Below are 18,496 nucleotides of genomic sequence, written 5' to 3'. Positions count from 1 at the left end.
GACAGTGTTCCATCAGGTAGACTATACACATAGACAGTGTTCCATCAGGTAGACTATACATATAGACAGTGTTCCATCAGATAGACTATACACATAGACAGTGTTCCATCAGGTAGACTATACACATAGACAGTGTTCCATCAGGTAGACTATACACATAGACAGTGTTCCATCAGGTAGACTATACATGTAGATGGTGTTCCATCAGGTAGACTATACACATAGACAGTGTTCCATCAGGTAGACTATACACATAGACAGTGTTCCATCAGGTAGACTATACATATAGACAGTGTTCCATCAGATAGACTATACACATAGACAGTGTTCCATCAGGTAGACTATACACATAGACAGTGTTCCATCAGGTAGACTATACACATAGACAGTGTTCCATCAGGTAGACTATACATGTAGATGGTGTTCCATCAGGTAGACTATACATGTAGACGGTGTTCCATCAGGTAGACTATACACATAGACAGTGTTCCATCAGGTAGACTATACACATAGACAGTGTTCCATCAGGTAGACTATACACATAGACAGTGTTCCATCAGGTAGACTATACACATAGATAGTGTTCCATCAGGTAGACTACACACATAGACAGTGTTCCATCAGGTAGACTACACACATAGACAGTGTTCCATCTGGTAGACTATACACATAGACAGTGTTCCATCAGGTAGACTATACACATAGACAGTGTTCCATCAGGTAGACTACACACATAGACAGTGTTCCATCAGGTAGACTATACATGTAGACGGTGTTCCATCAGGTAGACTATACACATAGACAGTGTTCCATCAGGTAGACTACACACATAGACAGTGTTCCATCAGGTAGACTACACACATAGACAGTGTTCCATCAGGTAGACTATACACATAGACAGTGTTCCATTAGGTAGACTATACACATAGACAGTGTTCCATCAGGTAGACTATACACATAGACAGTGTTCCATCAGAAGACTACACACATAGACAGTGTTCCATCAGAAGACTACACACATAGACAGTGTTCCATCAGAAGACTATACACATAGACAGTGTTCCATCAGGTAGACTACACACATAGACAGTGTTCCATCAGGTAGACTACACACATAGACAGTGTTCCATCAGGTAGACTATACACATAGACAGTGTTCCATCAGAAGACTACACACATAAAGTGTTCCATCAGATAGACTACACACATAGACAGTGTTCCATCAGAAGACTACACACATAGACAGTGTTCCATCAGGAGGACTACACACATAGACAGTGTTCCATCAGGTAGACTATACACATAGACAGTGTTCCATCAGGTAGACTACACACATAGACAGTGTTCCATCAGGTAGACTGTACACATAGACAGTGTTCCATCAGGTAGACTATACACATAGACAGTGTTCCATCAGGTAGACTACACACATAGACAGTGTTCCATCAGGTAGACTATACACATAGACAGTGTTCCATCAGGTAGACTATACACAGCAGTGTTCCATCAGGTAGACTACACATATAGACAGTGTTCCATCAGGTAGACTACACATATAGACAGTGTTCCATCAGGTAGACTACACACATAGACAGTGTTCCATCAGGTAAACTATGCACATAGACAGTGTTCCATCAGGTAAACTATGCACGTAGACAGTGTTCCATCAGGTAGACTATACACATAGACAGTGTTCCATCAGGTAGACTATACACATAGACAGTGTTCCATCAGGTAAACTATACACATAGACAGTGTTCCATCAGGTAGACTATACACATAGACAGTGTTCCATCAGGTAGACTATACACATAGACAGTGTTCCATCAGGTAGACTATACACATAGACAGTGTTCCATCAGGTAGACTATACACATAGACAGTGTTCCATCAGGTAGACTACACACATAGACAGTGTTCCATCAGGTAGACTATACACATAGACAGTGTTCCATCAGGTAGACTACACACCTAGACAGTGTTCCATCAGGTAGACTATACACATAGACAGTGTTCCATCAGGTAGACTACACACATAGACAGTGTTCCAGACTCTAGTACTAGAAACCTTTAGCTTGGTCCCAGATTGTTTTTTGCGGCATGCCAAATGCCAGATATCTGTGACCAGGCAAGGGTAAAACACTATCATGTCTCATTAAAGCTGTAGAGGAAAGAGTCAGTTTATCCAGACAATTTGAGTAATGCCTTTCCTTATCTACAGGCTACAGAACAGAAAGCAGCTGCTGGCAGCAAGAAAGAGAAAACGGTTTGTGTGGATAACATAGTGAACCAGGATCAACAGAGAAGACTGGTGACAGAACAGGTACAGTAGACTGTTAGAACAGGTACAGTAGACTGTTAGAACAGGTACAGTCGACTGTTAGAACAGGTACAGTAGACTGTTAGAACAGGTACAGTAGACTGTTAGAACAGAACAGGTACAGTAGACTGTTAGAACAGGTACAGTAGACTGTTAGAACAGGTACAGTAGACTGTTAGAACAGAACAGGTACAGTAGACTGTTAGAACAGAACAGGTACAGTAGACTGTTAGAACAGAACAGGTACAGTAGACTGTTAGAACAGGTACAGTAGACTGTTAGAACAGGTACAGTAGACTGTTAGAACAGAACAGGTACAGTAGACTGTTAGAACAGAACAGGTACAGTAGACTGTTAGAACAGAACAGGTACAGTAGACTGTTAGAACAGGTACAGTAGACTGTTAGAACAGAACAGGTACAGTAGACTGTTAGAACAGGTACAGTAGACTGTTAGAACAGAACAGGTACAGTAGACTGTTAGAACAGGTACAGTAGACTGTTAGAACAGGTACAGTAGACTGTTAGAAAAGCACAGGTACAGTAGACTGTTAGAACAGAACAGGTACAGTAGACTGTTAGAACAGAACAGGTACAGTAGACTGTTAGAACAGGTACAGTAGACTGTTAGAACAGAACAGGTACAGTAGACTGTTAGAACAGGTACAGTAGACTGTTAGAACAGGTACAGGTACAGTAGACTGTTAGAACAGAACAGGTACAGTAGACTGTTAGAACAGGTACAGTAGACTGTTAGAACAGGTACAGTAGACTGTTAGAACAGAACAGGTACAGTAGACTGTTAGAACAGGTACAGTAGACTGTTAGAACAGAACAGGTACAGTAGACTGTTAGAACAGAACAGGTACAGTAGACTGTTAGAACAGGTACAGTAGACTGTTAGAACAGGTACAGTAGACTGTTAGAACAGAACAGGTACAGTAGACTGTTAGAACAGGTACAGTAGACTCTTAGAAAAGCACAGGTACAGTAGACTGTTAGAACAGAACAGGTATACTTATAGAAACTCCTCTCTTTGGTGTATTATTTGATATTTACATTATTATTTGGATGACCAGCTGAAGAGTCTATTTAAGGAGCGTGAGCAGTTGGGTCAGGTCTATGGCAGATCAGCAGGAGGAGGAGGAGGTCTGCAAGACTGGGCACCGAAGTCGAAGGTCATCAAGGTAAACTCAGATGTGTTTCTTGTAAGTGAGAGTGGAGAGGGGTTGAGCCAATATGAAAGCTGGGAAGGATCAGAACAGATACTGAAGTTCAGTTGAGGCCATTAACAGTAGTGTATATGTAGTAGGTTTTTGTAATAGGTATACAGTCGTGGCCAAAAGTTTTGAGAATGACACAAATATTGATTTTCACAAAGTTTGCTGCTTCAGTGTCTTTAGATATTTTGTCAGATGTTACTATGGAATACTTGTCACGCTCTGACCTAGGAGAGCTGTGTTGTTCTGTTTAATTAGGTCAGGGTGTGATAGATGGGTGGGCATTCTATGTTTTTGTTTTCTATGTTTTGGCCAGGTATGGTTTCCAATCAGAGGCAGCTGTCTATCGTTGTCTCTGATTGGAAGCCAAACTTAGGCAGCCTGTTTTTCCTGTGTTGGTGTGGGTAGTTGTTTTCCGTTTTGTAAGTACCTGACGGAACTGTTGGCTGTTGTTTTCTGTTTAAGTGTCATCATTCAAGTATTATGAGCACTCTACACGCTGTGCCTTGGTCCCCTTTATACGACCCTCGTTACAATACTGAAGTATAATTACAAGCATTTCATGTGTCAAAGGCTTTTATTGACAATTACATGAAGTTGATGCAAAGAGTCAATATTTGCAGTGTTGACCCTTCTTTTTCAAGACCTCTGCAATCTGCCCTGGCATGCTGTCAATTAACTTCTGGCCACATCCTGACTGATGGCAGCCCATTCTTGCATAATCAATGCTTGGAGTTTGTCAGAATTTGTGGGGTTTTGTTTGTCCACCCTCCTCTTGAGGATTGACCACAAGTTCTCAATGGGATTAAGGTCTGGGGAGTTTCCTGGCCATGGACCCAAAATGTTGATGTTTTGTTCACCGAGCCACTTAGTTATCACTTTTGCCTTATGGCAAGGTGCTCCATCATGCTGGAAAAGGCATTGTTCGTCACCAAACTGTTCCTGGATGGTTGGGAGAAGTTGCTCTCGGAGGATGTGTTGGTACCATTCTTTATTCATGGCTGTGTTCTTAGGCAAAATTGTGAGTGAGCCCACTCCCTTGGCTGAGAAGCAACCCCACACATGAATGGTCTCAGGATGCTTTACTGTTGGCATGACACAGGACTGATGGTAGCGCTCACCTTGTCTTCTCCGGACAAGCTTTTTTCCGGATGCCCCAAACAATCGGAAAAGGGATTCATCAGAGAAAATGACTTTACCCCAGTCCTCAGCAGTCCAATCCCTGTACCTTTTGCAGAATATCAGTCTGTCCCTGATGTTTTTCCTGGAGAGAAGTGGCTTCTTTGCTGCCCTTCCTGACACCAGGCCATCCTCCAAAAGTCTTCGCCTCACTGTGCGTGCAGATGCACTCACACCTGCCTGCTGCCATTCCTGAGCAAGCTCTGTACTGGTGGTGCCCCGATCCCGCATCTGAATCAACTTTAGGAGACAATGCCAATCAATTTATAACATTTTTGACATGCGTTTTTCTGGATTTTTTGTTGTTATTCTGTCTCTCACTGTTCAAATAAATCTACCATTATAATTATAGACTGATCATTTCTTTGTCAGTGGGCAAATGTACAAAATCAGCAGGGGATCAAATACTTTTTTCCCTCACTGTATATAGATATACAGTTGAAGTCGGAAGTTTACATACACTTAGGTTGGAGTCATTAAAACTAGTTTTTCAACCACTCCACAAATTTCTTGTTAACAAACTATAGTTTTGGCAAGTCGGTTAGGACATCTACTTTGTGCATTACACAAGTAATTTTTCCAACAATTTTTTACAGACAGATTATTTCACTTATTCCATTGGGTCAGAAGTTTACATACACTAAGTTGACTGTGCCTTTAAACAGCTTTGAAAATTCCAGAAAATTATGTCATGGCTTTAGAAGCTTCTGATAAGCTAATTGACATCATTTGAGTCAATTGGAGGTGTACCTGTGGATGTATTTCAAGGCCTACCTTCAAACTCAGTGCCTCTTTGCTTGACATCATGGGAAAATCAAAAGAAATCAGCCAAGACCTCAGGTGGGAGCAATTTCCAAACGCCTGAAGGTACCACGTTCATCTGTACAAACAATAGTACGCAAGTATAAACACCATGGGACCACGTAGCCGTCATACCGCTCAGGAGGGAGACACGTTCTGTCTCCTAGAGATGAACGTACTTTGGTGCGAAAAGTGCAAATCAATCCCAGAACAACAGCAAAGGACCTTGTGAAGATGCTGTAGGAAACGGGTACAAAAGTATCTATATCCACAGTAAAACGAGTCCTATATCGACATAACCTGAAAGGCCGCTCAGCAAGGAAGAAGCTACTGCTCCAAAACTGCAATAAAAAGCCAGACTACGGTTTGCAACTGCACATGGGGACAAAGATCGTACTTTTTGGAAAAATGTCCTCTGGTCTGATGAAACAAAAATAGAACTGTTTGGCCATAATGACCATCGTTATGTTCGGAAGAAAAAGGGGGAGGCTTGCAAGCCGAAGAACACCATCCCAATCGTGAAGCACGGGGGTGGCAGCATTATGTTGTGGGGGTGCTTTGCTGCAGGAGGGACTGGTGCACTTCACAAAATAGATAGCATCATGAGGATGGAAAATTATATGGATATATTGAAGCAACATCTCAAGACATCAGTCAGGAACTTAAAGCTTGGTTGCAAATGGGTCTTCCAAATGGACAATGACCACAAGCATACTTCCAAAGTTGTGGCAAAATGGCCTAAGGACAATAACGTCAAGGTATTGGAGTGCTCATCAGAAAGCCCTGATCTCAATCCTATAGAAAATTTGTGGTCAGAACTGAAAAGGTGTGTGCGAACAAGGAGGCCTACAAACCTGATTCAGTTACACCAGCTCTGTCAGGAGGAATGGGTCAAAATTCACCCAATTTATTGTGGGAAGCTTGTGGAAGGATACCTGAAACGTTTGACCCAAGTTAAACAATTTATTAAAGGAAATGCTACCAAATACTAATTGAGTGTATGTAAACTTCTGACCCACTGGGAATGTGATGAAAGAAATAAAAGCTGAAATAAATCATTCTCTCTACTATTATTCTGACATTTCACATTCTTAAAATAAAGTTGTGATCCTAACTGACCTAAAACAGGGAATTTTTACGTGGATTAAATGTCAGGAATTGTGAAAAACTAAGTTTAAATGACTTTGGCTAAGGTGTATGTAAACTTCCGACTTCAACTGTATCTAGCAGGTATATGTAGTAGGTATATGTAGCAGGTATATGTAGCAGGTATATGTAGCAGGTATATGTAGCATCTATATGTAGCAGGGATATGTAGTAGGTATATGTAGCAGGTATATGTAGTAGGTATATGTAGCTGGTATATGTAGTAGGTGTATGTAGCAGGTATATGTAGCAGGTATATGTAGTAGGTATATGTAGCAGGTATATGTAGCATCTATATGTAGTAGGTATATGTAGTAGGTATATGTAGCAGGTATATGTAGCAGGTATATGTAGCAGGTACATGTAGCAGGTAATTGTAGCAGGTAATTGTAGCAGGTAAATGTAGCAGGTATATGTAGCAGGTATATGTAGCACGTATATGTAGCAGGTATATGTAGCAGGTATATGTAGTAGGTATATGTAGTAGGTATATGTAGTAGGTATATGTAACAGGTATATGTAGTAGGTATATGTAGCAGGTATATGTAGCAGGTACATGTAGCAGGTACATGTAGCAGGTACATGTAGCAGGTACATGTAGTAGGTATTTGTAGTAGGTGTATGTAGCAGGTGTATGTAGCAGGTGTATGTAGCAGGTATATGTAGCATGTATATGTAGCAGGTATATGTAGCATCCTTATCATTTATCGCCCTCCAGGTTCCCTTGGAGAGTTCATCAATGAGCTTGACGCCTTGATAAGTTCCTTTCCTGAGGATGGCTCACCTCTCACAGTTCTGGGTGACTTTAACCTCCCCACGTCTACCTTCGACTCATTCCTCTCTGCCTCCTTCTTTCCACTCCTCTCCTCTTTCGACCTCACCCTCTCACCTTCCCCCCCTACTCACAAGGCAGGCAATACGCTTGACCTCATCTTTACTAGATGCTGTTCTTCCACTAATCTCATTGCAACTCCCCTCCAAGTCTCCGACCACTACCTTGTATCCTTTTCCCTCTCGCTCTCATCCAACACTTCTCACTCTCCCCCTACTCGGATGGTATTGCGCCGTCCCAACCTTCGCTCTCTCTCTCCCGCTACTCTCTCCTCTTCCATCCTATCATCTCTTCCCTCTGCTCAAACCTTCTCCAACCTATCTCCTGATTCTGCCTCCTCAACCCTCCTCTCCTCCCTCTCTGCATCCTTTGATTTCCTCTGTCCCCTATCCTCCAGGCCGGCTTGGTCCTCCCCTCCTGCTCCGTGGCTCGACGACTCACTGCGAGCTCACAGAACAGGGCTCCGGGCAGCCGAGCGGAAATGGAGGAAAACTCGCCTCCCTGCGGACCTGGCATCCTTTCACTCCCTCCTCTCTACATTTTCCTCTTCTGTCTCTGCTGCTAAAGCCACTTTCTACCACTCTAAACTCCAAGCATCTGCCTCTAACCCTAGGAAGCTCTTTGCTACCTTCTCCTCCCTCCTGAATCCTCCTCCCCCTCCCCCCCCCCCCCTCCTCCCTCTCTGCGGATGACTTCGTCAACCATTTTGAAAAGAAGGTTGACGACATCCGATCCTCGTTTTCTAAGTCAAACGACACTGCTGGTCCTGCTCACACTGCCCTACCCTGTGCTTTGACCTCTTTCTCCCCTCTCTCTCCAGATGAAATCTTGCGTCTTGTGACGGCCGGCCGCCCAACAACCTGCCCACTTGACCCTATCCCCTCCTCTCTTCTCCAGACCATTTCCGGAGACCTTCTCCCCTACCTCACCTCGCTCATCAACGCATCCTTGACCGCTGGCTACGTCCCTTCCGTCTTCAAGAGAGCGAGAGTTGCACCCCTTCTGAAAAAACCTACACTCGATCCCTCCGATGTCAACAACTACAGACCAGTATCCCTTCTTTCCTTTCTCTCCAAAACTCTTGAACGTGCCGTCCTTGGCCAGCTCTCTTGCTATCTCTCTCAGAATGACCTTCTTGATCCTAATCAGTCAGGTTTCAAGACTGGGCATTCAACTGAGACTGCTCTTCTCTGTGTCACGGAGGCTCTCCGCACTGCTAAAGCTAACTCTCTCTCCTCTGCTCTCATCCTTCTAGACCTATCTGCTGCCTTTGATACCGTGAACCATCAGATCCTCCTCTCCACCCTCTCCGAGCTGGGCATCTCCGGCACCGCGCACGCTTGGATTGCGTCCTACCTGACAGGTCGCTCCTACCAGGTGGCGTGGCGAGAATCTGTCTCCGCACCACGTGCTCTCACCACTGGTGTCCCCCAGGGCTCTGTTCTTGGCCCACTCCTATTCTCGCTATACACCAAGTCACTTGGCTCTGTCATATCCTCACATGGTCTCTCATATCATTGCTATGCAGATGACACACAATTAATCTTCTCCTTTCCCCCTTCTGACAACCAGGTGGCGAATCGCATCTCTGCATGTCTGGCAGACATATCAGTGTGGATGACGGATCACCACCTCAAGCTGAACCTCGGCAAGACGGAGCTGCTCTTCCTCCCGGGGAAGGACTGCCCGTTCCATGATCTCGCCATCACGGTTGACAACTCCCTTGTGTCCTCCTCCCAGAGTGCTAAGAGCCTTGGCGTGACCCTGGACAACACCCTGTCGTTCTCCACCAACATCAAGGCGGTGACCCGATCCTGTAGGTTCATGCTCTACAACATTCGCAGAGTACGACCCTGCCTCACACAGGAAGCGGCGCAGGTCCTAATCCAGGCACTTGTCATCTCCCGTCTGGATTATTGCAACTCGCTGTTGGCTGGGCTCCCTGCCTGTGCCATTAAACCCCTACAACTCATCCAGAACGCCGCAGCCCGTCTGGTGTTCAACCTTCCCAAGTTCTCTCACGTCACCCCGCTCCTCCGCTCTCTCCACTGGCTTCCAGTCGAAGCTCGCATCCGCTACAAGACCATGGTGCTTGCCTACGGAGCTGTGAGGGGAACGGCACCTCCGTACCTTCAGGCTCTGATCAGGCCCTACACCCAAACAAGGGCACTCCGTTCATCCACCTCTGGCCTGCTCGCCTCCCTACCTCTGAGGAAGCACAGTTCCCGCTCAGCCCAGTCAAAACTGTTCGCTGCTCTGGCACCCCAATGGTGGAACAAGCTCCCTCACGACGCCAGGACAGCGGAGTCAATCACCACCTTCCGGAGACACCTGAAACCCCACCTCTTCAAGGAATACCTGGGATAGGATAAAGTAATCCTTCTAACCCCCCCCTTAAAAGATTTAGATGCACTATTGTAAAGTGGTTGTTCCACTGGATATTATAGGTGAATGCACCAATTTGTAAGTCGCTCTGGATAAGAGCGTCTGCTAAATGACTAAAATGTAATGTAAATGTAGCAGGTATTTGTAGTAGGTGTATGTAGCAGGTGTATGTAGCATGTATATGTAGCAGGTATATGTAGCAGGTATTTGTAGTAGGTATATGTAGTAGGTATATGTAGTAGGTATATGTGGTAGGTATTTGTAGTAGGTATATGTAGCAGGTATATGTAGCAGGTATATGTAGTAGGTATATGTAGCAGGTATATGTAGCAGGTATATGTAGCAGGTATTTGTAGTAGGTATATGTAGTAGGTATATGTGGTAGGTATATGTAGTAGGTATATGTAGCAGGTAAATGTAGCAGGTATATGAGTGTCTTGCTTCAGTCTCTCTCCTCTTCCTCTCAATCAGAACTCCCTTGACACATTACACAGCCAGAGGAAGAGAGAGAAGGAGCTGATGAGGAAGCAGCAGTTTGCGGGACTGGGGCCTGTGTCTGAGGAGCAGGAAGAGGAGGACGACCCAGAGAGGGAGGTGGAGGAGGAGGAGGTGACTCGCCTTAGGGAGGAACTCCACAGCAAGACTCACGCGGTAAGAAATCCTTCAAACATGTAGTATGACTGCATTTATGTAGTGTTTATGAAAGCTTAATGAATGACCCTGTAAAGCCTTTATATGGCAGGCCTTAATAATGCCACGCCCGGGTGGTTACTATACTAACTGAGTGATAAATTAGCATCTGGACTCAACATGCAGAAACTACTATCATTAATGGCAGCATGATATTGCATGTAGCTGCTTAGACACGGAAATGAAATGACACACTGACGTCTCCCTAGTTCGCAACTCATCCAACAGAGTTCTTCTCAACGCATAAACACACACATTAGTGTAGACTTAGTTAACCCTGGCTTCTGTCTTAATCAAACAGAAATGCAGGGGAGGGGGAGGGGGAGGGGAGGGGAGGGAAAAAGAGGAAGGGAGGAGAGGTGGAGTTGGGGGAGGGATGGGAGAGATAGATGATGGAGGGGAGTCGGAAGGTGTAGGGGAGGGGAGAATGAGGGAAGAGAGGGAGGGTGTGAGGAGAGAGAGAGAGAGAGGTGGAGAGAGGGGAAGGGAGAGAGAGAGAGAGAGAGAGAGAGGGAGGTGGAGGGAAGGGAGACGGGAGAGAGAGAGGTGGAGGGCAGAGAGAGGTGGAGGGCAGAGAGAGAGAGAGGTGGAGGGCAGAGAGAGAGAGCTGGAGGGCAGAAAGAGAGAGAGGTGGAGGGCTGAAAGAGAGAGAGAGATGGGGGGCAGAGAGAGAGAAGTGGAGGGCAGAGAGAGAGATGGAGGGCAGAGAGAGAGGTGGAGGGCAGAGAGAGAGAGAGAGAGAGGGAGGTGGAGGGCAGAGAGAGAGAGAGGTGGAGGGCAGAGAGAGAGAGAGATGGAGGGCAGAGAGAGAGAGAGGAGGAGGGCAGAGAGAGAGAGAGAGAGAGAGAGAGAGATGGAGGGCAGAGAGAGAGAGAGGTGGAGGACAGAAAGAGAGAGAGAGAGGTGGAGGGCAGAGAGAGAGAGAGAGGTGGAGGGCAGAGAGAGAGAGGTGAAGGGCAGAGAGAGAGAGAGTGGAGGGCAGAGAGAGAGAGAGAGTTGGAGGGCAGAGAGAGAGAGAGAGGTGGAGGGCAGAGAGAGAGCTGGAGGGCAGAAAGAGAGAGAGGTGGAGGGCTGAAAGAGAGAGAGAGATGGGGGGCAGAGAGAGAAAAGTGGAGGGCAGAGAGAGAGGTGGAGGGCAGAGAGAGAGGTGGAGGGCAGAGAGAGAGGTGGAGGGCAGAGAGAGAGAGAGGTGGTGGGCAGAGAGAGAGAGAGAGAGAGAGAGAGAGGTGGAGGGCAGAGAGAGAGAGAGAGAGAGAGAGGTGGAGGGCAGAGAGAGAAAGAGAGACGTGGAGGGCAGAGAGAGAGATGGAGGGCAGAGAGAGATGGAGGGCAGAGAGAGAGAGACGTGGAGGGCAGAGAGAGAGATGGAGGGCAGAGAGAGAGGTGGAGGGCAGAGAGAGAGAGACGTGGAGGGGAGAGAGAGAGAGATGGAGGGCAGAGAGAGATGGAGGGCAGAGAGAGATGGAGGGCAGAGAGAGAGAGGTGAAGGGCAGAGAGAGAGTGAGTAGAGGGCAGAGAGAGAGAGTGGAGGGTAGAGAGAGAGAGGTGGAGTAAAGGGAGAGAGAGAGAGGTGGAGTAAAGGGAGAGAGAGAGAGAGAGAGGTGGAGTAAAGGGAGAGACAGAGAGGTGGAGGGAAGGGAGAGAGAGAGGTGGAGGGAAGGGAGAGAGAGAGGTGGAGGGAAGGGAGAGAGAGAGAGAGGTGGAGTAAAGGGAGAGAGAGAGGTGGAGGGAAGGGAGGGGGATGGAGGGCAGAGAGAGAGGTGGAGGGCAGAGAGAGAGAGACGTGGAGGGGAGAGAGAGAGAGATGGAGGGCAGAGAGAGATGGAGGGCAGAGAGAGATGGAGGGCAGAGAGAGATGGAGGGCAGAGAGAGAGAGGTGAAGGGCAGAGAGAGAGAGAGTAGAGGGCAGAGAGAGCGAGTGGAGGGTAGAGAGAGAGAGGTGGAGTAAAGGGAGAGAGAGAGAGAGAGGTGGAGTAAAGGGAGAGAGAGAGAGAGAGAGAGAGAGGTGGAGTAAAGGGAGAGACAGAGAGGTGGAGGGAAGGGAGAGAGAGAGGTGGAGGGAAGGGAGAGAGAGAGAGGTGGAGGGAAGGGAGAGAGAGAGAGAGGTGGAGTAAAGGGAGAGAGAGAGGTGGAGGGAAGGGAGGGGGATTGGGGGATTGGGTGTGTCCGACTCCATAATCACTCCTCTGTGAAATACAGAGAGAGAGAGAGGTGAGGGCAGAGAGAAAGACAGAGAGAGAGAGAGGTGGAGGGCAGAGAGAGAGAGGTAGAGGGCAGAGAGAGAGAGAGAGATGGAGGGCAGAGAGAGAGATGGAGGGCAGAGAGAGAGAGGTGAAGGGCAGAGAGAGAGAGAGTGGAGGGCAGAGAGAGAGAGAGAGAGTTGGAGGGCAGAGAGAGAGAGGTGGAGGACAGAGAGAGGTGGAGGGCAGAGAGAGAGAGATGGAGGGCAGAGACAGAGATGGAGGGCAGAGAGAGAGAGATGGAGGGCAGAGAGAGAGAGAGTGGAGGGCAGAGAGAGAGATGGAGGGCAGAGAGAGAGAGATGGAGGGCAGAGAGAGAGAGATGGAGGGCAGAGAGAGAGAGATGGAGGGCAGAGAGAGAGAGTGGAGGGCAGAGAGAGAGTGGAGGACAGAGAGAGGTGGAGGGCAGAGAGAGGTGGAGGGCAGAGAGAGAGATGGAGGGCAGAGAGAGAGAGATGGAGGGCAGAGAGAGAGAGATGGAGGGCAGAGAGAGGTGGAGGGCAGAGAGAGGTGGAGGGCAGAGAGAGGTGGAGGGCAGAGAGAGAGAGATGGAGGGCAGAGAGAGAGAGTGGAGGGCAGAGAGAGAGAGTGGAGGGCAGAGAGAGAGAGTGGAGGGCAGAGAGAGAGGTGGAGGGCAGAGAGAGGTGGAGGGCAGAGAGAGAAAGAGAGGTGAAGGGCAGAGAGTGAGAGAGGTGAAGGGCAGAGAGATGGAGGGAAGGGAGAGAGAGAGAGGTGGAGTAAAGGCAGAGAGAGAGAGATGGAGGGAAGGGAGAGAGAGAGGTGGAGGGAAGGGAGAGAGAGAGAGGTGGAGGGAAGGGAAGGGAGATAGAGAGGTGGAGGGAAGGGAGAGAGAGAGAGTTGGAGGGAAGGGAGAGCGAGAGGTGGAGGGAAGGGAGGGGGATTGGGTGTGTCCGACTCCATAATCACTCCTCTGTGAAATGCAGCACAATAATAATCTCACATTACGCTTGTTATACTGGGATGAATAATCCTATTTGAGGAAACTGGCTGACCTGATCAGAGGCACAGATACTGACCACAAGTGCTTCCCCAATGGCCCCCTTTTCCCTCTATAATGCACTACTTCTGACCAGAGCCCCATAGGTGCACCATATAGGGAATAGGGTGCCATTTGGGACTCTGACCACATCTGACTGACTAACAGACTCCCACTCGGAGTAGAAGAGCACTGGACAAGGAGTTGACTCCATGAGATGATGCTACAGAGTAATGTTTGTAGCCTTACAAAACATGCCTCAAATTGGGACACATTTCCCGTCAGACCCCCAACAAAAATCCTACATTTGAAAAATCGAACTAAGCGCACGGAGTGATGGTTCCTTTGCTCTTAGGAGGTGCTATCTAGAACCTAAAAGGGTTATTCGGCTGTACCCATAGGAGAACCCTTTGAAGAACCACTTTTGGTTCCGAAAATGGTTCTACCTGGAATCAAATAGGGTTCTCCTATTGGGAGAACCATTTTGAAACCTTTTTTTCTAAGAGTGTAGAAAGTCTGGTCAAATGAAAGGATCTGTAGATTCAACCTTCAGTGCAGCTTAAAAATAAACCATTTCCCTCCATACCAGATGTCAGCGATGAGTGTGGAAATCAGCAATCTGAAAGAGAGAAATGAAAACCTCCAGAAAGGTGAACGATGTGAATGAATCAGTCCCATTAGAAATCTATCTAGGCTTCTGATCTGTGTGTGGAAGTCTTAGATCTCAGTGGGTAGTGGCAGTGTACAGTACCAGTCAAAAGTTTGTACACACCTACTCATTCAAGGGTTGTTCTTATTATTTTTTTTTTACTATTTTCTACATTGTAGAATAATAGTGAAGACATAAAAACTATGAAATAACACATATGGAATCATGTAGTAACCAAAAAAGTGTAAAACAAATCAAAATATATTTTATATTTCAGATTCTTCAAAGTAGCCACCCTTTGCTTTGATGACAGCTTTGCACACTCTTGGCATTCTCTCAACCAGTTTCACCTGGAATGCTTTTCCAACAGACTTGAAGGAGTTCCCACATATGCTGAGCACTTGTTGGCTGCTTTTCCGTCACTCTGCGGTCCAACTCATCTCAAACCATCTCAATTGGGTTGAGGTCGGGTGATTGTGGAGGCCAGGTCATCTGAGGTAGCACTCCATCACTCTCCTTCTTGGTCAAATAGTCCCACTAAGCATGAACCAGATGGGATGGTGTATTGCTGCAGAATGCTGTGGTAGCCATGCTGGTGAAGTGTGCCTTGAATTCTAAATAAATCACAGACAGTGTCACCAGCAAAGCACCATCACACCTCCTCCTCCATGCTTCACGGTGGGAACTACACATGCGGAGATCATCCGTTCACCTAGTCTGCGTCTCACAAAGACACGGCGGTTGGAACCAAACATCTCAAATTTGGACTCATCAGATCAAAGGACATATTTCCATAAGTCTAATGTCCATTGCTCATGTTTCTTGGCCCAGACAAGTCTCTTTTTCTTATTGGTGTCCTTTAGTAGTGGTTTCTTTGCAGCAATTATAGAATGAAGGCCTGATTCATGCAGTCTCCTCAGAAATTGCAGCCCAAATAAATGCTTCACAGCGTTCAAGTAACAGACACATCTCAACATCAACTGTTCAGAGACTAGTAACTCTAATGAACTTATCCTCTGCAGCAGAGGTAACTCTGGGTCTTCCTTTCCTGTGGCGGTCCTCATGAGAGACAGTTTCATCATGGCGCTTGATGGTTTTTGTGAATGCACTTGAAGAAACTTTGTTCTTGAAATATTTCATATTGACTGACCTTCATGTCTTAAAGTAATGATGGACTGTCGTTTCTCTTTGCTTATTTGAGCTGTTCTTGCCATAATATTGACTTGGTCTTTTACGAAATAGGGCTATCTTCTGTATACCACCCCTACCTTGACACAAGTGATTGGCTCAAACACATTAAGGAAAGAAATTCCACAAATTAACAAGGCACACCTGTTAATTTAAATGCATCCAGGTGACTACCTCATGAAACTGGTTGAGAGAATGCCAAGTGTGTGCAAAGCTGTCATCAAGGCAAAGGGTGGCTACTTTGAAGAATCTCAAATATAACATATATTTTGATTAGTTTAACACTTTATTTTGGTTACTACATGATTCCATATGTGTTATTTCATAGTTTTGATGTCTTCACTATTATTCTACAATGTAGAAAATAGTTTTTTTTTTAAATAAAGAAAAACCCTGTAATGAGTAGGTGTGTCCAAACTTGTACAGCTGGCAGATTTGGAATGGTTTCAGATGGCAGTTTTCTGACCCTGGCTATGCCTAACCCTAACCATACCTTAACATTAACCCTACCTTAACCATTGGATCTGCTGACTGAATATCCACTGCTTGGGATTAATGTGTGTGCTAAAAATCCATGTGCTTATGTCCTCCAGAACAGGGGCATACCGGTACTCAAAACTTCCACAACTGGACTAGTACAGTATAATTGTCAGTTTAGCTTTGTAGCATTTCAAAAATCAAACTGAGATAAAGTAATCAAAAAATTCTCAGGCTTCCTTCTAGATTTGAGTTTGTATTGTTTTTCTAGACATATTAAAGTGTACGGGTGAAGTGAACTCAGAACCCAGAGAGGACAACGCAATAAACAATTTCAGCACCCAGAACCACATTTTGAGACTCTTCAGGAAAACATTACGGCACTTATATCCCAGGGAGGTTGAAAGAAGCATTATGACATCACTTGACGTTGCCCTCCCTCAGGGTGGTTATGGGTAAGCCTCTGTTCTGGATCTCCCCCCGCTTTTCTGATCTGAAATGGCTTCGGAAATGATCGTGTTTTGACAACATTACAAAACAGACCGCCATCTACTAAACTGAAAAAATGATTTCAATTATGTTGAATTAATCTGATTCCATGTGTGCTGTTATGTTGACCTGACCTAACCAATCTAGGTCACAGTAAAACCCTGATGAAGGCTTTATGCCGAAATGTTTTTAAAATGATCAATGCCCATTACATCTAAAATCCACTTGGGTGCTTGGAACTTGGGACTATTTTAATTACACAATACTTTTAGTTAGGTTTGATTTCCCTGTTTTTCCTGACCCAGCCAAGCTAAGGTTCCAGCCACAGATCCAAGGGTTAGACACCACAGCGTCTAACTGTTTAGAGAAGACCACGTCAGAGAGTGGGGAGCCTCTTCTATTGGAGAGAGACATGCAGCGGGGATCATCATCACCACCACCCCGCTGGGAAGATGGAATGTTCCTGGCTAGGCAGGTGCAGATCGGCAGCCCTGAACTTGAGGGGGAGGAAGAGGATGGAGGCTGTGGCTGATGCATACTACAGATGGGTCATACCTGGTCCTAATTTTCTCCCTACCCCCTTCCCCTTGGCGCTTAACTACTTCAAGGTTGTCAGATCTGAAGCATCTATATACGTAGAAGCAGTATTGTTGTAGAGCTTCCACTATATTGCTTCCACCCCTACAGACCTGCAAACATTGAAGCTAATGGAGTCCTCCGTCTTTGTGTGAAGTCTGACTATAGTCATGCAGTGATACAAATCCTAAAAAGGTCTTACAAACCAGTGTTAATGTCAATCTACTGATTAGTGGTTGTAAAATGTGGTGCTTTTGTTGATGATTAACGATGAAACAGGAAGTGAAATGTGTTCCATTTGATAATAGTGAGATGATGACAAAAGAGGATGATTTTCTATAATACGCCTACGCTATATAAGCTAATGATCCAAATGCATACATATAGGGCTGTGTAATAGTAGCAATGTTAATGTGGCTAATGCATACATATAGGGCTGTGTAATAGTAGCAATGTTAATGTGGCTAATGCATACATATAGGGCTGTGTAATAGTAGCAATGTTAATGTGGCTAATACATAAAAACTAAAATGTTACCACATACAACATAACATTTCTGGAGGTTTGTGATTTCCTCATTTTGTTGTAATTAAAAATGATTGCGTTTAAACTCACATGATTGTTTGCAATTGATTTAGATGAGAACGATCTGTCATCCAATTCCAAGAATAAGGACAAATGTAAGATCTCATTAGTCTTGGGTTGAACAACACTTTTATTTCAGATAATGTACAACTCACAAAGCTACAAAAATAATTGTAGGCAGTGTAATCCACTCGTATGATATGAGGCCTTATTATTTATATACATACATACATACATACATACATACATACATACATACATACATACATACATACATACATACATACATACATACATACATACATACACAAACATCATTACATATAGTGCATACAGTTGTGGCCAAAGGTTTTGAGAATGACACAAATATTAATTTTCACTAAGTCTGCTGCCTCAGTTTGTATGATGGCAATTTGCATATACTCCAGAATGTTATGAAGAGTGATCAGATGAATTGCAAAGTCCCTCTTTGCCATGCAAATGAACTGATTCCCCCCAAAAACATTTACACTGCATTTGAGCCCTGCCACAAAAGGACCAGCTGACATCATGTATACAGAGAAGAGAGTCGGCCCGAGAATTGAACCCTGTGGCACTCCCATAGAGACTGTCAGAGGTCCGGACAACAGGCCCTCCAATTTGACATACTGAACTCTATCGGAGAAGTAGTTGGTGAACCAAGCGAGGCAATCATTTGAGAAACCAAGGCTGTCGAGTCCGCCA

General features: G+C 45.6%; 1 protein-coding gene across 4 annotated transcripts in view; it reads left to right on the top strand.

The window, feature by feature from the left end:
* The window catches only part of LOC106561719 (uncharacterized), a 40,056-nt gene extending 22,254 nt beyond the window's left edge, over positions 1-17,802 (top strand). For 3 of the 4 annotated variants that reach the window (XM_045688537.2, XM_045688538.2, XM_045688536.2), the window contains exons 22-26: positions 2,222-2,323; positions 3,399-3,506; positions 10,354-10,533; positions 14,399-14,459; positions 16,918-17,802. In XM_045688537.2, coding sequence (XP_045544493.2) covers positions 2,222-2,323; positions 3,399-3,506; positions 10,354-10,533; positions 14,399-14,459; positions 16,918-17,144 — 678 coding nt within the window. In that variant the 3' untranslated portion in view covers positions 17,145-17,802. The remainder of the gene's footprint in view (positions 1-2,221; positions 2,324-3,398; positions 3,507-10,353; positions 10,534-14,398; positions 14,460-16,917) is intronic. The other variant, XM_045688539.2, reaches the window with a different exon arrangement.
* Positions 17,803-18,496: the final 694 nt, after the last annotated feature.

The sequence above is a fragment of the Salmo salar genome, chromosome 10, assembly GCF_965601325.2.
Source record: "Salmo salar chromosome 10, fSalSal1, whole genome shotgun sequence".
Lineage (NCBI taxonomy): Eukaryota > Metazoa > Chordata > Actinopteri > Salmoniformes > Salmonidae > Salmo > Salmo salar.
The sequence above is the reverse complement of the archived record's forward strand: the minus strand, read 5'-3'. Positions and strand labels throughout refer to the sequence as shown.